At 39.3% G+C, this 16,752-nt stretch overlaps 1 protein-coding gene across 1 annotated transcript; it reads left to right on the top strand.

Annotated features, from left to right (window-relative positions):
* The first annotated feature begins 4,259 nt into the window (after nt 1–4,259).
* On the top strand, nt 4,260–10,694 carry c8h9orf85 (chromosome 8 C9orf85 homolog). The gene is made up of 4 exons (XM_042099872.1): nt 4,260–4,478; nt 5,123–5,229; nt 5,350–5,463; nt 10,201–10,694. The coding sequence occupies exons 1-4, from the start codon at nt 4,290–4,292 to the stop codon at nt 10,340–10,342; spliced, it is 552 nt and encodes a 183-aa protein (XP_041955806.1). The 5' UTR covers nt 4,260–4,289; the 3' UTR covers nt 10,343–10,694.
* The last annotated feature ends 6,058 nt before the right edge of the window (nt 10,695–16,752 follow it).

Genomic DNA, 16,752 nt, shown 5'->3' with positions numbered 1-16,752 from the left:
TTTACTCACGTTACTGTATTGAGTAGTTTTTCTGTGTATTTTGTAGTTTTTAAGTAGTTTATAAAATCGGTATTTTAAATTTTACTTGATTACATTTTGAGTGAAGTACCCTTTTGTACTTTGCTACATCAAAAATCCCATCCGTTACTTGAGTAAAAAAAAAGTTAAGACTAACGAAAACAGAAAGGGAGAGAAAAAAAATAGCGCCCTAAACCACTAGCCTAGTGATAAAGATCAGCATGTAGCCTAGGCTACAACAGGACTGAATCAAGCTGGCGCCATGCAGTCTTTCTGAAAGTGATGGAGATGGAGCTAAATCATGAGATGCATCAGATTATGTGTACAGTAGCCTAACCTATGAAAGTGTATTTTCCTCTATTTCAATGGGTTGTCTCAGTTTGTTTTAGCATAATGATTGCGGTACGGAGTTGTTTCCCCTCATTTTGATGTCTCTCTTTTTCCTGTTTTGGCCTTTGTTTTTGGTAACCTGACTTGGCTTTCTTGGAGAAAGACATTGCACCAGCAGCACACAACAATTAGCGATCCACTACTAGCAACGCTCAACTAAATAAACAAAAGATAAGACTAGGCTACCTTATGAATCGTGCAGGCGGACTAAACCATTTAGCTATTTAGCAAGGGAGAGTGAGTGACCTTAGACAGTTTTTTTTAACTATGTTTTGTATACAAAATCCAGTCAGTCAAACTTTAAATTTCGTCTGACATTCATTTTGACATTTCATTTGGAAGTGGATTTATGAGTTATTACTAATGCCTGGTGAAAATGTTGTGCCCCCTGTATTCCACTTGTCAAGGCCCCCCGCCGAGAGGAGCAAGAAAAGACGGCAGACTGCTCCGGAAATACTGGCAGCAGTCTACCTCGTGGTAGACATCATGGGAGATTTCGCAGAATTTTGTTTGCAATAAGTTTCAATTTCCTTCTTATTCATTAAAATGAACATGACTGACAAAATAAATTGCAATGATGTAGCTTTAATAATCCATTGTTGTCACACATTTAACAGGCCTGCATTATATCACCTAAATTCAGTATTAAAGGTACTCTAAGCGATGTTGGGAAAAGTCACTTCTGTTGATATTGAAACAAAACAGAGAGCTAGCTCGCTACTCTCTCCCCCTCCCTCTCTTGCACCTAAACGCGCATCTTGTCAGTGATTGGCTGGAACAGTTTGTTATGTTTTTATGGTCCAGGCTGGACCAGGCTGTTTTTGTTGCCGTTTTTGGAGCCTGGGCTGTCCAGCGTACAGTGTCAGGGCACAGGCAACTAGCGGATGGTCAGGTGATGTTTGCTGTATGTTTGGTTACACTTTACTTGACAGTATCGACATGAGTGACATGACACTGCCATGAACGTGTCATAAACAAGTCATAAACATTCATGACATAACGCTTCTGTTATTAAGTGACATTTGGTTTTTGAACAAGTTAGGGTTAGGATTAGGGTTAGAGGTTAGTATTAGGGTTAGGGTTCATGTGTCATGACAGTGGCATGTGTTAATGACAGTGTCATGTCACTCTTATGTCGATACTGTCAAGTAAAGTGTTACCAAATGTTTTAGCATAGGGACCGCTTCACCTTTAAGTGTTTTCTGTATACTGTATGTGTGCCATCTATTTAACCAACAGCATAAAATAACAGAATATGAAAATGTTTTCTGTACCACTGTTGCAGAAATCACATAAGAGGGTATCCCATTGATTTTTCTTAATTTAGCGCATCCAGAAAACTATAAGAGACATCACAACTGGCAGAGAGTGCCTTAAGTTCAGGTGCGGCTTTAGGCATTCTGTTAGGCCATTGTGCAAACATCACTGAATAGCTTTTTTCCTGCAAGTTCCTCTATGGCTGGCAGTTTTAGGTATTTTCTGTATTCAAACTACACTACATAGAATATAATATAAGTTTTCAGTACCACTGTTGCAAAAATCACATACAAGAAGATATATTTGTGAAGATATTTGAGAATTCTAGCTCAAGAAAGCACCATTGGAAACATATGTAATTTTTGTCATGGGAGATTGAAGCCATTGAGGGTGTCAAGGTGATACTTTGACATGATGCGGGTGGGTTCTCGTTAGTGCAGCTCATGGTGAGCAATTGCACAGGCTGACTGCAGGTGCCTTGCTCCCATGATGTATTAAAGGATAATTCCGGTATTTTAGCACTTTGAGTCCCTTTTCTGGTTTGTTTTGGATGAACTAGAGTGGTGGACACCGAATTTTTGACGATTGGTCCTGTCTCGACTTTTCTGACTCGTTTTGAATTGCCTTTACTGCTTTAGAGTGGCTGCCTACAGGCATGCACAAACATGTCCTTAAAACAACCCTTAACATTCGTTTTCAAAACTGTGCAACTCACCGAGTGGTTAGTGGTGTTTGTTGATTATTAAAATTAAATATATCGGCGCAATGTATGATTTCCAGCCGTGTTATTTGCTATTGTGGAACCATTTTTTCAGACACCTCACAAACGCGTATAGACTTCCGCTCAATATTTGAGCCTGAAGCATAGACAGTAAAAGAAGGTCTCGCAGAAATACTACAACCAAATGTAAACAGCCCCCGTTTCTGTTTCCGGTGGCGCAGTAATATCAACGTGCAATGAGTCTTCCAACAGAAATCAATGGGATTTTACAAAATGCCAAATAAAACACGACAGAAACTGTATTTCGCTACGCGTTTTGGAACATCAACGAACACCACTAACCACTCGGTGAGTTGCACAGTTTTGAAAATGAACATTAAGGGCCTGTAGGCAGCCACTCTGAAGTAGTCAAAGGCAATTCAAAACGAGTCCGAAAAGTCGAGACAGGACCCATCATCAAAATGTCGGTGTCCACCACTTATCCAAAACAAACCAGAAAAGGGACTCAAAGTAGCCAAGAAATCTAGACGCACCCTAGCGGCGGCAAATTAATTTGCTCAGCCTGTATGTCTAGTATCAAACCATAGGGATTTCTATTGGCTGACGCCGTGGACCTCATCCAATCACAGCGCTCTATTTTGTTAGAGAGTCTTAAGGCGGGCTTAACAGGATAACGACAGTCCTGCGACGGTGAACAACAAGGAAGGTGGCTATGGCGAACGAAGAGCGGTTGTTTGAATCGGCGTTGGCGTCAACTTTGGAGAAGTTGGACTTTTCTTTGAAAGTTGAGCAACACAATGCACTTAAGTATCTGCCGTTTTGCCGACCGGATACGGATATGGTCGTAGCACTGGCCTATTGCATGCCTAGGCAGTTTGAAAGACAATTCTCTGCCTGCCCCTTGGATTAAGCGAGGTGAATGGTTTGATGCCAGACTATACATTTCAATGATATAGGATGGCCCGCCAGGCTAGACTCAAAGTGCTAAATGCCGGAATTATCCTTTAAGGTCATGCCAGATCTGCTCTGCGCTGTCTGCGCTGCGAAGTTGAATGAGCATAGTGTGGTAGCCTGGAAAATCCAGACCCTGGTAATCTAGAAAGATTAAGGGTCTGGCAACGAACAATGTAATGGTCCAACTCGAGGGGCCGCACCAAGCATGCATTTGAAAATCTCACTGCACGCAATTGGATAACACTAGACCAATGTTTACTCTGAAAGATTCCGGACTTCGACGCAATTGGATAACACTATGACCAATGTTTACTGACCTCCAACGTTGCAGCGCTGTCCTCATCAGTTTAGCTCTCCTCTGGCCCGCCTATATCAGATACGCCGATTTGATTGGTTCCTGGGGATGTAAGGGGTAAAAGTCATAGATATTAGAAAGCTAGATACTGCATTGGGCTCCAGAACATACGTAAATAGCCACCTTGTTGGGGACAGCAATCACTGGAGGCCAATGGAGGAGCATGTGACTCTGACTGGAAATCAGACAGGTGTCTGTGATTGCCTGCAAATGTTGCCCATAGACAATAAAGGTACTTGCTGCCCCCACCAATATGACGGCCGCGTTTACGATGCCACCTAATAGAACTCGACAGTCGCGGTATCTAGCTTTCTAATATCTATGGTAAAAGTAACGTACATCATTGCTCATTTCCCGGGAAATAGTGTGGTGTTTCTCTGGAAAATCTCAACGGACATGTGAAAATGAATGTAAAGTTATTAGATGTAAAAAAAAATTTGAATGGGTTCAATGGAATGCTAAAATTAAGTAGTCTAAGCCACAGATCCCCCTGCTGTGTAGTAGCACTGCGCAATTCTGACACGCTTGAACATCATAGACAGTAAAGTTGAACACGCCTCTACGTTTTGTTGGTCCCTTTTCCGGTTGTCGCACATGATTGAGCGCGTTTTACGTAGGAGCCATGTGTTTACACGTTTTCGCGAGTGTTATGTGACATACTTTTTATTTTACGAAATAGAAATGAGTTCTCAGAAAGGCAATGTATCTCGAACACGTGCTCAGAAGCACAAGAACACGACTGCCTTTAAAAATGATAAATACGGAGCCACCGCACAACAGAAGGTAACGTTAATCTGAAGCAACCAACGACTTTTGTTGTTTGCTATGAAAGCCATCGTCCTAAGAATAAATCTGCGTTTTTTCCCGAGGACAGCCACTTTGAGTCTTGAGGGGGATTGCTTAGTTATGCTAGATATTGTTCAGTCTATCACGTGGGCTGTCTAGCACGAATCCTACATATTCATTTACTGTACGCTAGCCTTGCTAGCCGCTTGCCAAACAAATGTGATAACAAATGCAGTGGCAAACTCAACTCAACCCTGTGTGGAGTTATACAGTAGCGTTTAGGTATTCAAGTAATACTTTAATGAGGTGGTTTGTACAAACATCAGATGTATAGTGATTCTGTAAATGTAGAAACGAATGCAGTAAGGCAGACTTCGACCTATTTAATAAAAGTGCCAATGCTATTCATGATCTGAATAACTTCTGTGTAAGAAGCGAGTCTTGGCCAGTGGGATTCACAGTCACCTGAAAAGTTTTTGATATTCAGGACATCCGTTTCAGCCAATTCTTGCATAACGTTCATTATTATTAGCTTAATGCATTTAGATTCTTTATTCACTTTGATTTGATTTCACTTGCATACTGTGATGTCTTCTTAACCCATAACTTCATGTCTTCTTAACCCATCACATCACGTGCAGAAAGCGAATGAAAAGGTCCATGATGGTGTATGTCAGCACTGCAAAGAAGTCTTGGAATGGAAAGTGAAGTACAATAAATACAAGCCTCTAACACAACAGCGCAAGTGGTGAGTGCCCATCATAAATATGGTAATATTTTCGTCCACTTATATCAGTGTACAGGACAGGCTCATCTTCATGATGCCCCCCCCCACTCTTGTCCTGTATGCTTACTCTTCTATTGATAGTGTGAAGTGCTTGCAGAAGACTGTGAAGGATGCTTACCACATCATATGTAAGCCCTGTGCTCTGAAGTTGGAACTGTGTGCCAAGTGTGGAAAGAAAGAAGAGATCGTAATTCCGTAAGTGTCTTTTCTCTGTCTCTCTCTCTCTCTCTCTCTCGCTGTAAATGTCTTGTCAAACACTTAATCATATGGATCGCTGGATAGTAATAGCGAGCCAGTACAAGGCCAAGGCCAGCTTTGAGGACATGCAGGTCAGGAATTGGTGACCTCATTCACTGTTGTGCTTACTCTAATCTATAATGTATAGTCCAGCTTGTTTACCTGCTCTCTCAAGGGCTTGGTCGTCAGAGCTCTAGCATTATATAGCCATGACCAGGATGAGCAGCAGCATTAGAAAATGAAGGGGCCATCAATATAGAAGGCTATATGGCTTATAGCTCTAGTCACTAACACTAGTGACTGGTCACTTTAAAGTATTGCACATGATTACCAAGATAAAGCATGTCAGGCTTGCCAGTGGAGCGAAATGGTACATAGTTCCGGTCTCTTAAATAGGTCCAAAACACTGACCTATAAGAACAATTTCAGTTTAGCGGTCCTTAATGTCACTACTTAAACTTTTCTCTGAATAAGCAATAAGAGAAGATAAATATACTTTGTGTTTTGTTTTATTGTCATTGCGTGTGTGTGATGAATCACTCTTGTGACCGGGATAAATAATTCAACTTTGGAGTTAAGACCTACTACCAGTCTCCCAATACATACAGGAAATGGCCATGTCATGAATAGTCTCAGTTTATCAACCGTCTCTGGTGTCATGTTAGCCACAGACATCTGATGTTAGAAGCCTAGCAATGAAATAACCCAACACTAACTTATGACATGCGCTCAACAAAATTAGCATGCTGCTCACGTTGCCACCTGAACCAAACATAATTGTATTGATTATAAACATCTTACCTTGATATTGTCCACTGAAAGACATCCGGGTATACCATAGTTAGGTGGGTCCACTGTTATTTCAGTCATACATGTGTACTAGACATGATGAATAACAGCTAACATACAAAGTTTCAATGTTGTACCATAGATATGGGTTATATAGTATATAAGTATAGCAATGTAATGAGCTAATACCTTTAGCTACTTCCACACAGATTGTCATGCTCCTATTTGCTACCTCACATACCATTTTTGGTCATTTTAAGATAATAACTTCATGTCCATTTGCTGTAGAGATCTAAAATATTTGTCACAGCATTAATATAGGATTGTATTTAACACAATGTAACAATGTATGTAACACAATATTAATTGATACTATGTGTGTGCAAAAGACATGTTTATAATGTCCTCAATTTTTTCATACTGATAGCATAGGCTATATGGCAGTACTTAAAACTGTTATTTTATCATATACATTTTATATAACTGTTACATAAAATGTTTAATGTAATGCTTATTGAGGTCATTGTTATGGTTATGATTGTAGAATTTGGCAGACACTTTTGTCCAAAGTGACTTACAGAATAAGAACCTTATAATACTTAAAATTACTAGTAAACAGTTAAAAGATGGTAAGCCACCATTAAGCAAAATAGTAATAAGAACAGTACATCAGTACTATATTATATAATTAAAATAAACGAATACCATGAATATACAAACCATAACTTTAATAATGAATGAATGAATTAAGTGTAAGATGAACTGATAAGTCGTTAAACCCCTCTTGAAAGATCCAAAGTTGTTGCAGGAACATAGAACACTAGGCAACTCATTCACCAATGAGGGAAAAAGTCTTGAATTTGACCTTCTAGCGTGTATGGCTGGCCGACACAACAGACTCTCATTAGAAGACCACAGCGGGCGACTGGGCATAGGGCTGGATCATGGAATTGAAATAGAAGGGAGCAGATCCAGTAAGTGTCCTATTAGGCCAGAGTGAGGGATTTAAATTGAATTGTGGCTGCTATAGGACACCAAATGCAGTAATTGTACGTTGCTTTGGACAAAAGTGTCTGCTGCTACTCAACAATGCATAGAGAAACTTTGAGCAAAATCTGTGACTGACTTTCCTGAATTCTGTCTGGTTATTTGCATGCATATCATCAGTCCGGTATGCTTTTTTTTTTTTGGACAGGTTATGAAATCTTTTTCTTGTCAGTCTAAGCTTTGACATTTAATCCGAAACATAAAACTTACAATAAGCCTAAACCTTTGGGTAAAAACGTCGAAGTTGTTTGCATGGTACTGGAAATCCTGCAATTGATGAATTGATTGACAGCCCCCTACGAAGGACATCATATAATAACTGAGCACAGTACGCCACCTGGTGGTAAAACAGCTATCACAACACACTAAGACCTCATCTTCACTTCACTTACTTCATTCTAAAAGGCAAAAAAGCCTGTGTGGGGTCATTGTTTACAAAATAATATTTGGAATTTGGATTTAAGTTTTTCACCGCAAAACAGACGTGCGCTGTTTTCATATATGGTGGAGCACCTAATCGCTATTAGCACTACTCCCCTGTGTTTGCGTGATAGCCTACTCCCACCTTTCCCATAAATTCATCAATGCATATGAAAATATGTTGCATGGTAGCATGTTCAAATGTATCATGAAAATTGTTCTTATATCTTTAGTTGGATATTGAATGTGAGAAGAAAAAAATGGATGTTCCATAACAGTGCATTTATATTAGTAGTCTGTGAAATTAATGTCCCACACTGTAGTTAGCATTATAGCATATAGCATTATAATTACACTGGCATTATAGTTTTATACTGCAGCTGAAGCATCACCGGTTCCATTTTTTGTAACAGCCATTTCATTATTGATAAGTTGGTTACATTTGTATATTAACATGTTCTATTAAAGAGAAGATAGAAAATAACTATTTGTGTGTGCTGTAAAATGGTTAGAAGAAATAAAATCGGAATCGGCTAAAATCGGTATCGGCAGGTGAAACTCTATGAAAAATCGGAAATCGGAACCGGCCCAAACATTGCAATCGGTGCATCTCTAATCAAAACGAAAAACAATGGTTGTGTGTTATCCTTGTGGGGCTACATGCTCACCAAGTTTTGTGCAGCCTGGTCTTTCAGTCATTGACACAAATTTATTATAAAGGGAAAAAAAATCTGGAAGAAAAAAAATCTGGCACGAAGAGGAGTTTTTTTTCTTCCAGTAATACTACCTTTTCAATACTACCATTACATACAGTGCAAAATAACCAGAGGATGATCATGCAGTAGTTTAAGTGACAACCAGAGGAAGTAATCAGGATAGATAGTAGTGAGAAGGAAATGCAGAATAAGTGTGGGTGTGGATTCACTAGAACAGGGGTTTTCAAACTTTGTGTGTGTGTGGACCACTATTTGTAATGAAGAATTTTCTCGGACCACCTCATACCCTTAATAAAATGTCTATACACAGTCCTACCTGAATTAATCTGCACCTCTTAATAGGCCTACTAGCACTAAAACTAGGCCTATAACTGGGCATCACATCAGTAGGCTATCGTAAAAGCACCAATATGTCCAAAAAATCTGGGTTGGTTCTTAGTGCTTTTACTGCCTAAGAAATTGGAACCGTGCTCGGAGTTTGAATTCTCGTCGTGAAATAAAAATTCCACTGGAGCTCCAAGCGGTTTTGTACACGCAGTCTTACAACACACAGCTCTTCGAGTCACTGTACATAGCTAATTTAAATACACTTATGGGGTGGGTGTTTGCGTTTCTTTAGGAATCCGCCGTCTTGGTTTGTATATAAATTAATATTAATTGACGCATACTCGTAAAAGGGCGGATACAACAGGCTTGTTAAAAGAAAGTTTACTGCACACAACGGCTGCCACGTAGCCTATTTAATTTATTTATTTACTCAAGCGCCCGATGGCATAATCAAGTTCATTTCAACAACGTACTTCCTTAACAATATATTATTAAATGTAATAAGAAGATCATCTGTCTGTCTGAGAGCGAGACAGAGATAGAGAAGGGGGAGAGAGACAGAGAAAGAGAGTAGCTCTTTATGAGTAATCTGGCCTGACTCACTGTCAATCTCCTCATTATTAGTAGAACTAAAGTTAACATCTGCCTCTTTTTTCTTCAGAGAACCTGTTGCCATCCACCGATCAATGTTGTGGTTCTAACCAGTTCTAACCGTTAGCGGCACTGCACTTGAACGTCACAGCCTAGTGTCACTAGCCTTTTAGTCACACAATAATCACACAATAACTTGACTATTTAATTTAAATTTAAATTTGATATGAATATACATATTCTTAGAATATATGTTAGAATTTCCTGGTAAAATGAAGGTTTAAAAAAAATATTATTTTATATTTTATTTTGCTTTTCCACGGACCACCTGCAGTACCCTCATGGACCACTAGTGGTCCACAGACCACAGTTTGGGAATTAGTATAAGTATATATACTTTTTTGATCCCGTGATGGAAATTTGGTCTCTGCATTTAACCCAATCAGTGAATTAGTGAAACACAAACAGCGAACACACAGTGAGGTGAAGCACACACTGGAATGACTGCACTAGAAGTTAGGAGAGGTGCTCTCTGAAGAGTTTGATCTTCAAGAGACGACTGGTAGCGATTGATAACTCATTTCACCTTTGAAGGAATACAAATGAGAAAAGCCTGAATTACCATGGGGTTTCATTTTAATAAGCATGTAAGAAAAGTGTGTACTTGTACAATAACTGGAATACCTTATGGAGTCCAAAATATACGTCCACATACACTTATAATACTGTAAAGACATAACTCAGTCAGAATCTCAATATCTGACTTCATACTGTAAAATTATATTTTGGTTTATTAACTCCACAGGTTAGCGACACCACAAGAGGAGACTGACGCCACTGACCAAGCAAGTAAAGGGGGCCATATGAAGCCTAAAGGAGACAAGGATGCTGAAGACTTTGATGACCTTGACAGTAATTGTGACCTCTCAGAGGACGGTCTAGAGTAGAGGCAAAAGGTGCAGAGCAAGAACCAATCACAAGCCCACAGTGTTTGAACACACAGGACTTATACAGAGGTCAGGCCCAGTGCCTGGGATCCTTCCACTGAAAAGCCACAGGGGTTTATGACTTCAGAGAAAGTAAGGTGTACGTAACATGACAACTGATCATGTTCATTCTCTACATGTTGCTGATGAAATTTCCTGTGTTCTGTAAAATTTACCAGTTTATTTTTATGTGTGAAACTACTTTTCCATTGTTTTCTCACAGATGAAATTGTATTTGAGTATTTGCATTCTCTTACTACATTTATTAGTTGAGTGGATGGCCAAATGATTAAAACTGGTCTCATGGCATAAATGTAAAGGCTTTTCTTTAACATTTCCAAATCCTCACAAAAATATATTAGAAATGCAGTTGAAGTGCAGTTTCATGGAAATCAGGGGTTTACACACAAAGCTCAATACACAAAACCCACTATTGGCTCACGCATAATGCAAAATGTCTCAGATCTCCAGCAAAATGATATACAACTTAGAAATGTCATAAACACATCTCTAAAGCAAACATTCGCCTCACATTATAAACACTTTTGTCATAATATGTTATATACACTGTTGCTCAAAACCTAAAGCTCTTCTGTGTATCATAGGCTTCTATGTATATTTCCATATAGGAGATAAAGTAATCGACAGAGAGAAGTTGAAATACACAGTAAACATGTAAGCAATATTGAAACCAAAAATAGTGATTTTTTCCCCCAAATGATTTGCTGTTGTAAATACAGTAGCCTGCTTTACAAACAACAAGAAAAAGGCATTCCGTGCGTTCCTAAGTTATTTTGGGGCGCACAGCAAAAAAATATTGACAAACAAACAAAACAAAACAAAATTACGAGAAGTTGACTTTTTGTAGAACATTACACTAAGGTCCGTTAAGGTACTTTATTTAAAAGTATCTGCATTGGTTCTGAACATTTAAATCGGAAATCCTCTAGGAACAGACTTAAAGGGTCTATAGAGAGTATCTATATAGGCCTATACTAAGGCAATGATCGTATGTTGTGGAAGTAATTTGTTTGGACATTGAGGACTGAGTGTGAATAAGTGGCGAGTAAATGTGGCATTTTGATAGGTTGGGTTTGAAAAACAAAATCAAGTTACTTCCAGATTTTTGTGTGTTAAGTAGAAAATTGTGTGTGGTGTTTTACAAAATGTAAATTTAAAAAAACTCTGTCAAACACTGAGAAATAGTGTATGGTTTTGCAGATTTGGTGTGGGGTGATGGTGTTTGAAAGACATGTTTAGAAAATTGTATGATAAGCAAAGATTTGTAGCCTGTATGCCAGCTGAACTTAGCCCTGCCCACAAAATTTGAGGTCAGGAAGTTCGGTCTGCCTTTTTCCGCTGTGGAGAAACTATGCCCGAACCAGAGCAGTTCGGACCAGAATAACTCCTGAACGGTTTCGTTCAGAGCTGAAAATGCAACTGTGTTTGACAGAGGACAGATGTAGGTTGCAAGTGACAAAATATTAGCTTTCAGTATGGTACAATGTCTTCATAAATTACGTTTAATTACAATAATAATTAACAATAATAAAAGTGTTTCATTCATCCCGGTTTTCCCTAACAAAAACGCTGTTGCTAGAAGGTAAACATTTAGATTTGGCCATCGTGTCTGTTGTAGAAGATATTGACAGTGCAATAACTTAAAAAAAACGACCAGAAAACAATGTTAAGGCAATTGTGGAGAAGAAGGATGGTTCAGGTGTTCTTCCTACAGGATTCACCCCCTGTATCGGTTGAAACACGCCCCATAATCATATCCCAATGGAGCAGTATCAGACTCATATTCTGACTAGAATTTGAGGATGACTAGATGTACCGCATAGCGGTACAAAATATGACCGCCGCTCAGTCCTGGACATCCGTTCCGCGAAAATAAATCACACTTCAATTTGTCTCCATATTTTACTCCATCCCCCACTCTTGAAACTTTTGTGTATGCTTGTTTGGCATGCCTGTGTGTGTGTGTGCGGCTGCACAGAAAGTAGCCTACTGGTGCTGAAAAGGTGAATAGATTGTAGAATAGCCCAAGAAGATGTAGCATTGTTATAAAACCTTTAAAATCTCTAAACAATCACAAGTAGGGCAGTTCATCACAGTTCATCCATTGCAACTGGATTGATGAAAGGTCACTTACACCTGTAGGCTACATTGTATTTGGGAAAAGCAAAAGGTATCAGCATAATGTTATTTATTTATTTATTTATGTATTTATAAACAAAAACATTTCTGTCAGTTCCATGCCGTTTTCAACAGCTATCAAAAACAAAGGTCATTTTTGGATGGATGGATGTTTCTTCTTCTACATAAGATTTTAGTCATCTTTAGTTCATGTAATACTTTATTGTCAATGCACAAATTAAGTAACAGTAGTCTGAAACGTTATTGTTAATGCACAAATTAAGTAACAGTAGTCTGGAACGAAATGCTGTTTTACATCTAACCAGTGGTGCAAATAACTGACATATCCAAATGGGCCTTGATGAAATGCGTCGCTAGACTGTTCATACACATTTTAACGGGCCAAAGTTGAAGAGCTACTGTCCGTTATTGTTCGTGCAAATATAGGCTGATTGTTCCCTTGCATTGTGTAACTGAGGTCCATGGCTAGTCTGGCTTTCATCAGACCAAGCTCAATCTTTTAAGAAATCAAAAAATAAATAGCGGGCAGATCAGGCTGGGTTCACCCAGCCTAGTCCATAGGCACCCGATATTGTTTAATTTTCCGATTGAGATATACACGCTCTGGCTATTCTAAATGCAAACATTTAGTTATGACAAAACGGTAACTAACAAACTAGATCCTAATAGAAAGCTGTTAGCTTCCCTAAGCTACAGGTAGGATTATAAGGTAGGCCTATTTACAACATAAATTGTCAATAGGCTATGCTGGCGACACAAATAAAATCTCCTTTGGAAACCAATGGCTTACGCCTTACAGTATCAAGCGTACTTAAACTGCCATATCGTGGCGCAAAGTTGTAATAACATTCACGCAGCTCCATGAGTCAAGGAAAGCGCGAATGAAGTAGCCACTTCTAAATGGGACCCACTACACAGTAGCTTAAGGTGTGTTGCTAAAGCAGCCATAATGAAATGAAGGTGTCATTGTTTGGATACTTCACACACACGTGCTTTTTAATTTCACAGACTACAACTACCAAGCTGGAATCAAAGCACATCGATTCCCCTCTCACACCCTGCACGCACTTAAAACAAAATAAACAGGCGTCTCAGTCTCACGCATGTATAGGCAAAACTGTATCAGACCGGTGTAACGTTGGTAAATCTTCCATTGCACAGAATGATTTTGTAGCACGTGCAATAAATGACAGTCGAAAGATACAAACAGTGCTGCTATCAATTTGCTTGGTATAACCGCATTTATAGTTTTCTACAAATGCAATCAATCAAATGGGCCTCCATCACTCAACCAACGCTAATGGTAACATTACCTAGGTCCTTATTGATATTACAAGATTAACGTACCTGCAGTAAAAACCAAGCATGTCCGATAAACATCCTCAGATTTATTTCGGCTTCAAGAAGAAATGGGAATTACACTTCATGTGAACATCGTCCTGTCCTTATTAGATGTTCGCTGCGGTAAATTACAGTCCTTGTAGGAAGCGTCCATTGTTTTTCCAACCCACTTTTAACTTCCAACAAAATTACGTCTCACTGCAACGATGCGCCATCTAGTGGACAAACGACTACTTATCGCCAATACTGAAAATGCAGCCATGATGATGATGATGAATATTTATTTTGGCTTTCTTTTGATCCTACTGAATTAGGTAATTATGTATCGGCCGTTCTAATACCGATAGTATGTGGGTGCCTGTGTGTGTGCATGTTTATATGTGTGCACCGCCATTTACAGGCCAATGAGTGTACAGTCACTAAATGTACACATAACCTAATTTTTTTAGACCCCCCCATGGATGAAATTCTACGAAACTTGGCATACCCCCAGAACCCCAGAGAATGCCAGGTCAATCATACACATAAAATTTGGTGCAGTTCTGAACATCTTAACTGAAGATAGGGGCGATTAAAGCAGAATAATATTGCATTTTCATTTTTTACCGGGGGGTGCAAATCACAAATGAGTGATTATGAGCCAGGTTGATGTGGGCCCTTGAGACCAACATACCATAAAAGATTCACAGAGAACTGTGTCTGCCCTACCCTCCTTTCGGGGGGTCCAGTCCAGCGGGGGGGCTACCGATCAAAACGAAAAATGACGGTTCCATGCTATCCATGTAGGGGTACATGCCCACCAAGTTTTGTGTACCCCGGTCTTTCAGTGTCCCGGGAATCCTTGTTGGTGTACGTCACTAAATGTACACATAGATTATTTTATTGTAAGGCCACCCATGAACGAAAGTACACAAAACTTGGCATGCATTCGGAGGGTGTCATAATGATCCTACACTTTTAATTTCGTGCAGTTTTGACCTTGTCAGCCAGAGATATTGTGATGAAAACACCTATTTTTTTGCTTTTTAATTTTTAACTAGGTGGCGCTATACATGAAATAAGTGGTAATGGGATGGGTTAACATGCCCCCTTAAGACCAACATACATAAAAAAGGTGGACCTCCTAGGCCCTACGGTTCTCGAGATATTCACAGAAAACTGTCTCCGGCCACCTACAGGCCAGTTGGTGTATAGTAACATAAATTAATTTATTGTGTGGCCCCCCATGAACGGAATTCCACAAAACTTGGCGTGCATACAGAGGGTGTCATAATGATCCTACACTTCCAATTTCGTGCAGTTTTGACTATGTTAGGTCACAGATACCTTCAATTACAACACCTCATTTTTACTTTTTTGTGTTTAACTAGGTGGCGCTATACATGAAATGAGTGGTTATGGAATGGGTTGACATGGCCCCTTGAGATCAACATACAAAAAAAAAATGGTCCTCCTAAACCCTACGGTTTTCGAGATATTCACAGAAAACTGTGTCTGCCCTACCCTCCTTTCGGGGGGTCCAGTCCAGCGGGGGGGCTACAGATCAAAACGAAAAACGATGGTTCCATGCTATCCATGTGGGGTTACATGCCCAAAAAAAAAAAAAAAAAAAAAAAAAAAAAAAAAAATCTGACTAAACCTATATGACCGCCGCTTCGCTGCGCGGCGGTCATAATGACATCAAGCTAAAAGATTTGGGGCCCCATTTTCCCACCTGGCACATGAGCAGATTATTATCCCAGCGCAACGCTTATTCTTATCTTGCACATCTCTTTTTTTGAGCAATGCGCCAAGGGGTGTGGCCAAGGGCGTAGGTTTGGTCTCAGCTTTGGTGGGGACATATCCCCAACTCCTGTTGTCACAATACCAACATTAGTGTTTCAATACCAATACTAAGTGAAGAATCTCAATTTCCTTCCACACACACACACACACACAGACATACATAGAAAGTGATGGTTGTCATCAGTGTTGGGCAAGTTACTTCAAAATCGTATTATGTATTACTCATTACTGTCATTTCAAAGTAATTTGTTACATTATAATATGTATCTGAATTGTAAGGCATTACACTACTATTGTATTACTTTTGAGTTACTTTCACCAAAATATCTAGAAATATGAATTTGGAATTCTAAATGCAGTTTATTATGCTCAATGCAGCTCATTGCACTTCTAATGGAGGGCGATGTGGTATAACATAATGACTGAGCTAGGCTTAAGGCTAACAACAGTAGAATGCAATAGGCACAGTGATGGCTCGTGATGCAATACAAGGAACAATCATAGCCAGAATTTTGTTAAAAGCAGACCAAAGATCAAAGTCTGGTCAATTGTGATAGAAATGCTGTAACTTTAGGCTTAGGCCTACTCATTAAAATGAACAGAGAGCCCACTACCTGTATATTGCAACCCAAAACTTATACATGTCAAGATTTCTGAAACATGTAATATGTATTTCAAATACAAAATAGTATTTTGTCATTTTTATTTTATTGGGTTGAAGGAAATGGCTCTGTATTTTGTATCAAAATACTTTATTGGTGTGTATTTTTGTATTTTAAAAATACTGCAAAATACTATATGTGAAAAACACTAAAAAAAGTAGCTGTAACAGCTGTGTTCAACGACATTCACAGCTTTTCAGTGACGGCCTTTGCTGAAGCATCAGCTCTGGTCTGAAGTATAAGTGTAAGTATAAATACTCTTTTGATCCCGTGAAGGAAATTTGGTCTCTGCATTTATCCCAATCTGTGAATTAGTGAAACACATTCAGCACACAGTGAACACACAGTGAGGTACCCACTAATCACGGCGCAGTGAGCTGCCTGCAACAACAGCGGCGCTCAGGGAGCAGTGAGGGGTTAGGT

This window comes from Alosa sapidissima, chromosome 8 (genome assembly GCF_018492685.1).
Source record: "Alosa sapidissima isolate fAloSap1 chromosome 8, fAloSap1.pri, whole genome shotgun sequence".
In the NCBI taxonomy this organism is placed as follows: Eukaryota; Metazoa; Chordata; class Actinopteri; order Clupeiformes; family Clupeidae; genus Alosa; species Alosa sapidissima.
The sequence above is the reverse complement of the archived record's forward strand: the minus strand, read 5'-3'. Positions and strand labels throughout refer to the sequence as shown.

Excerpts from the sequence above, each read along its gene's own strand:
- c8h9orf85 (XM_042099872.1), top strand. The coding sequence starts at position 4,290 with ATGATTGAGCGCGTTTTACGTAGGAGCCATGTGTTTACACGTTTTCGC. Across the intron at positions 4,479-5,122 it reads GAGCCACCGCACAACAGAAG|AAAGCGAATGAAAAGGTCCA; the intron begins GTAACGTTAATC and ends CATCACGTGCAG. Across the intron at positions 5,230-5,349 it reads CTAACACAACAGCGCAAGTG|TGTGAAGTGCTTGCAGAAGA; the intron begins GTGAGTGCCCAT and ends TTCTATTGATAG.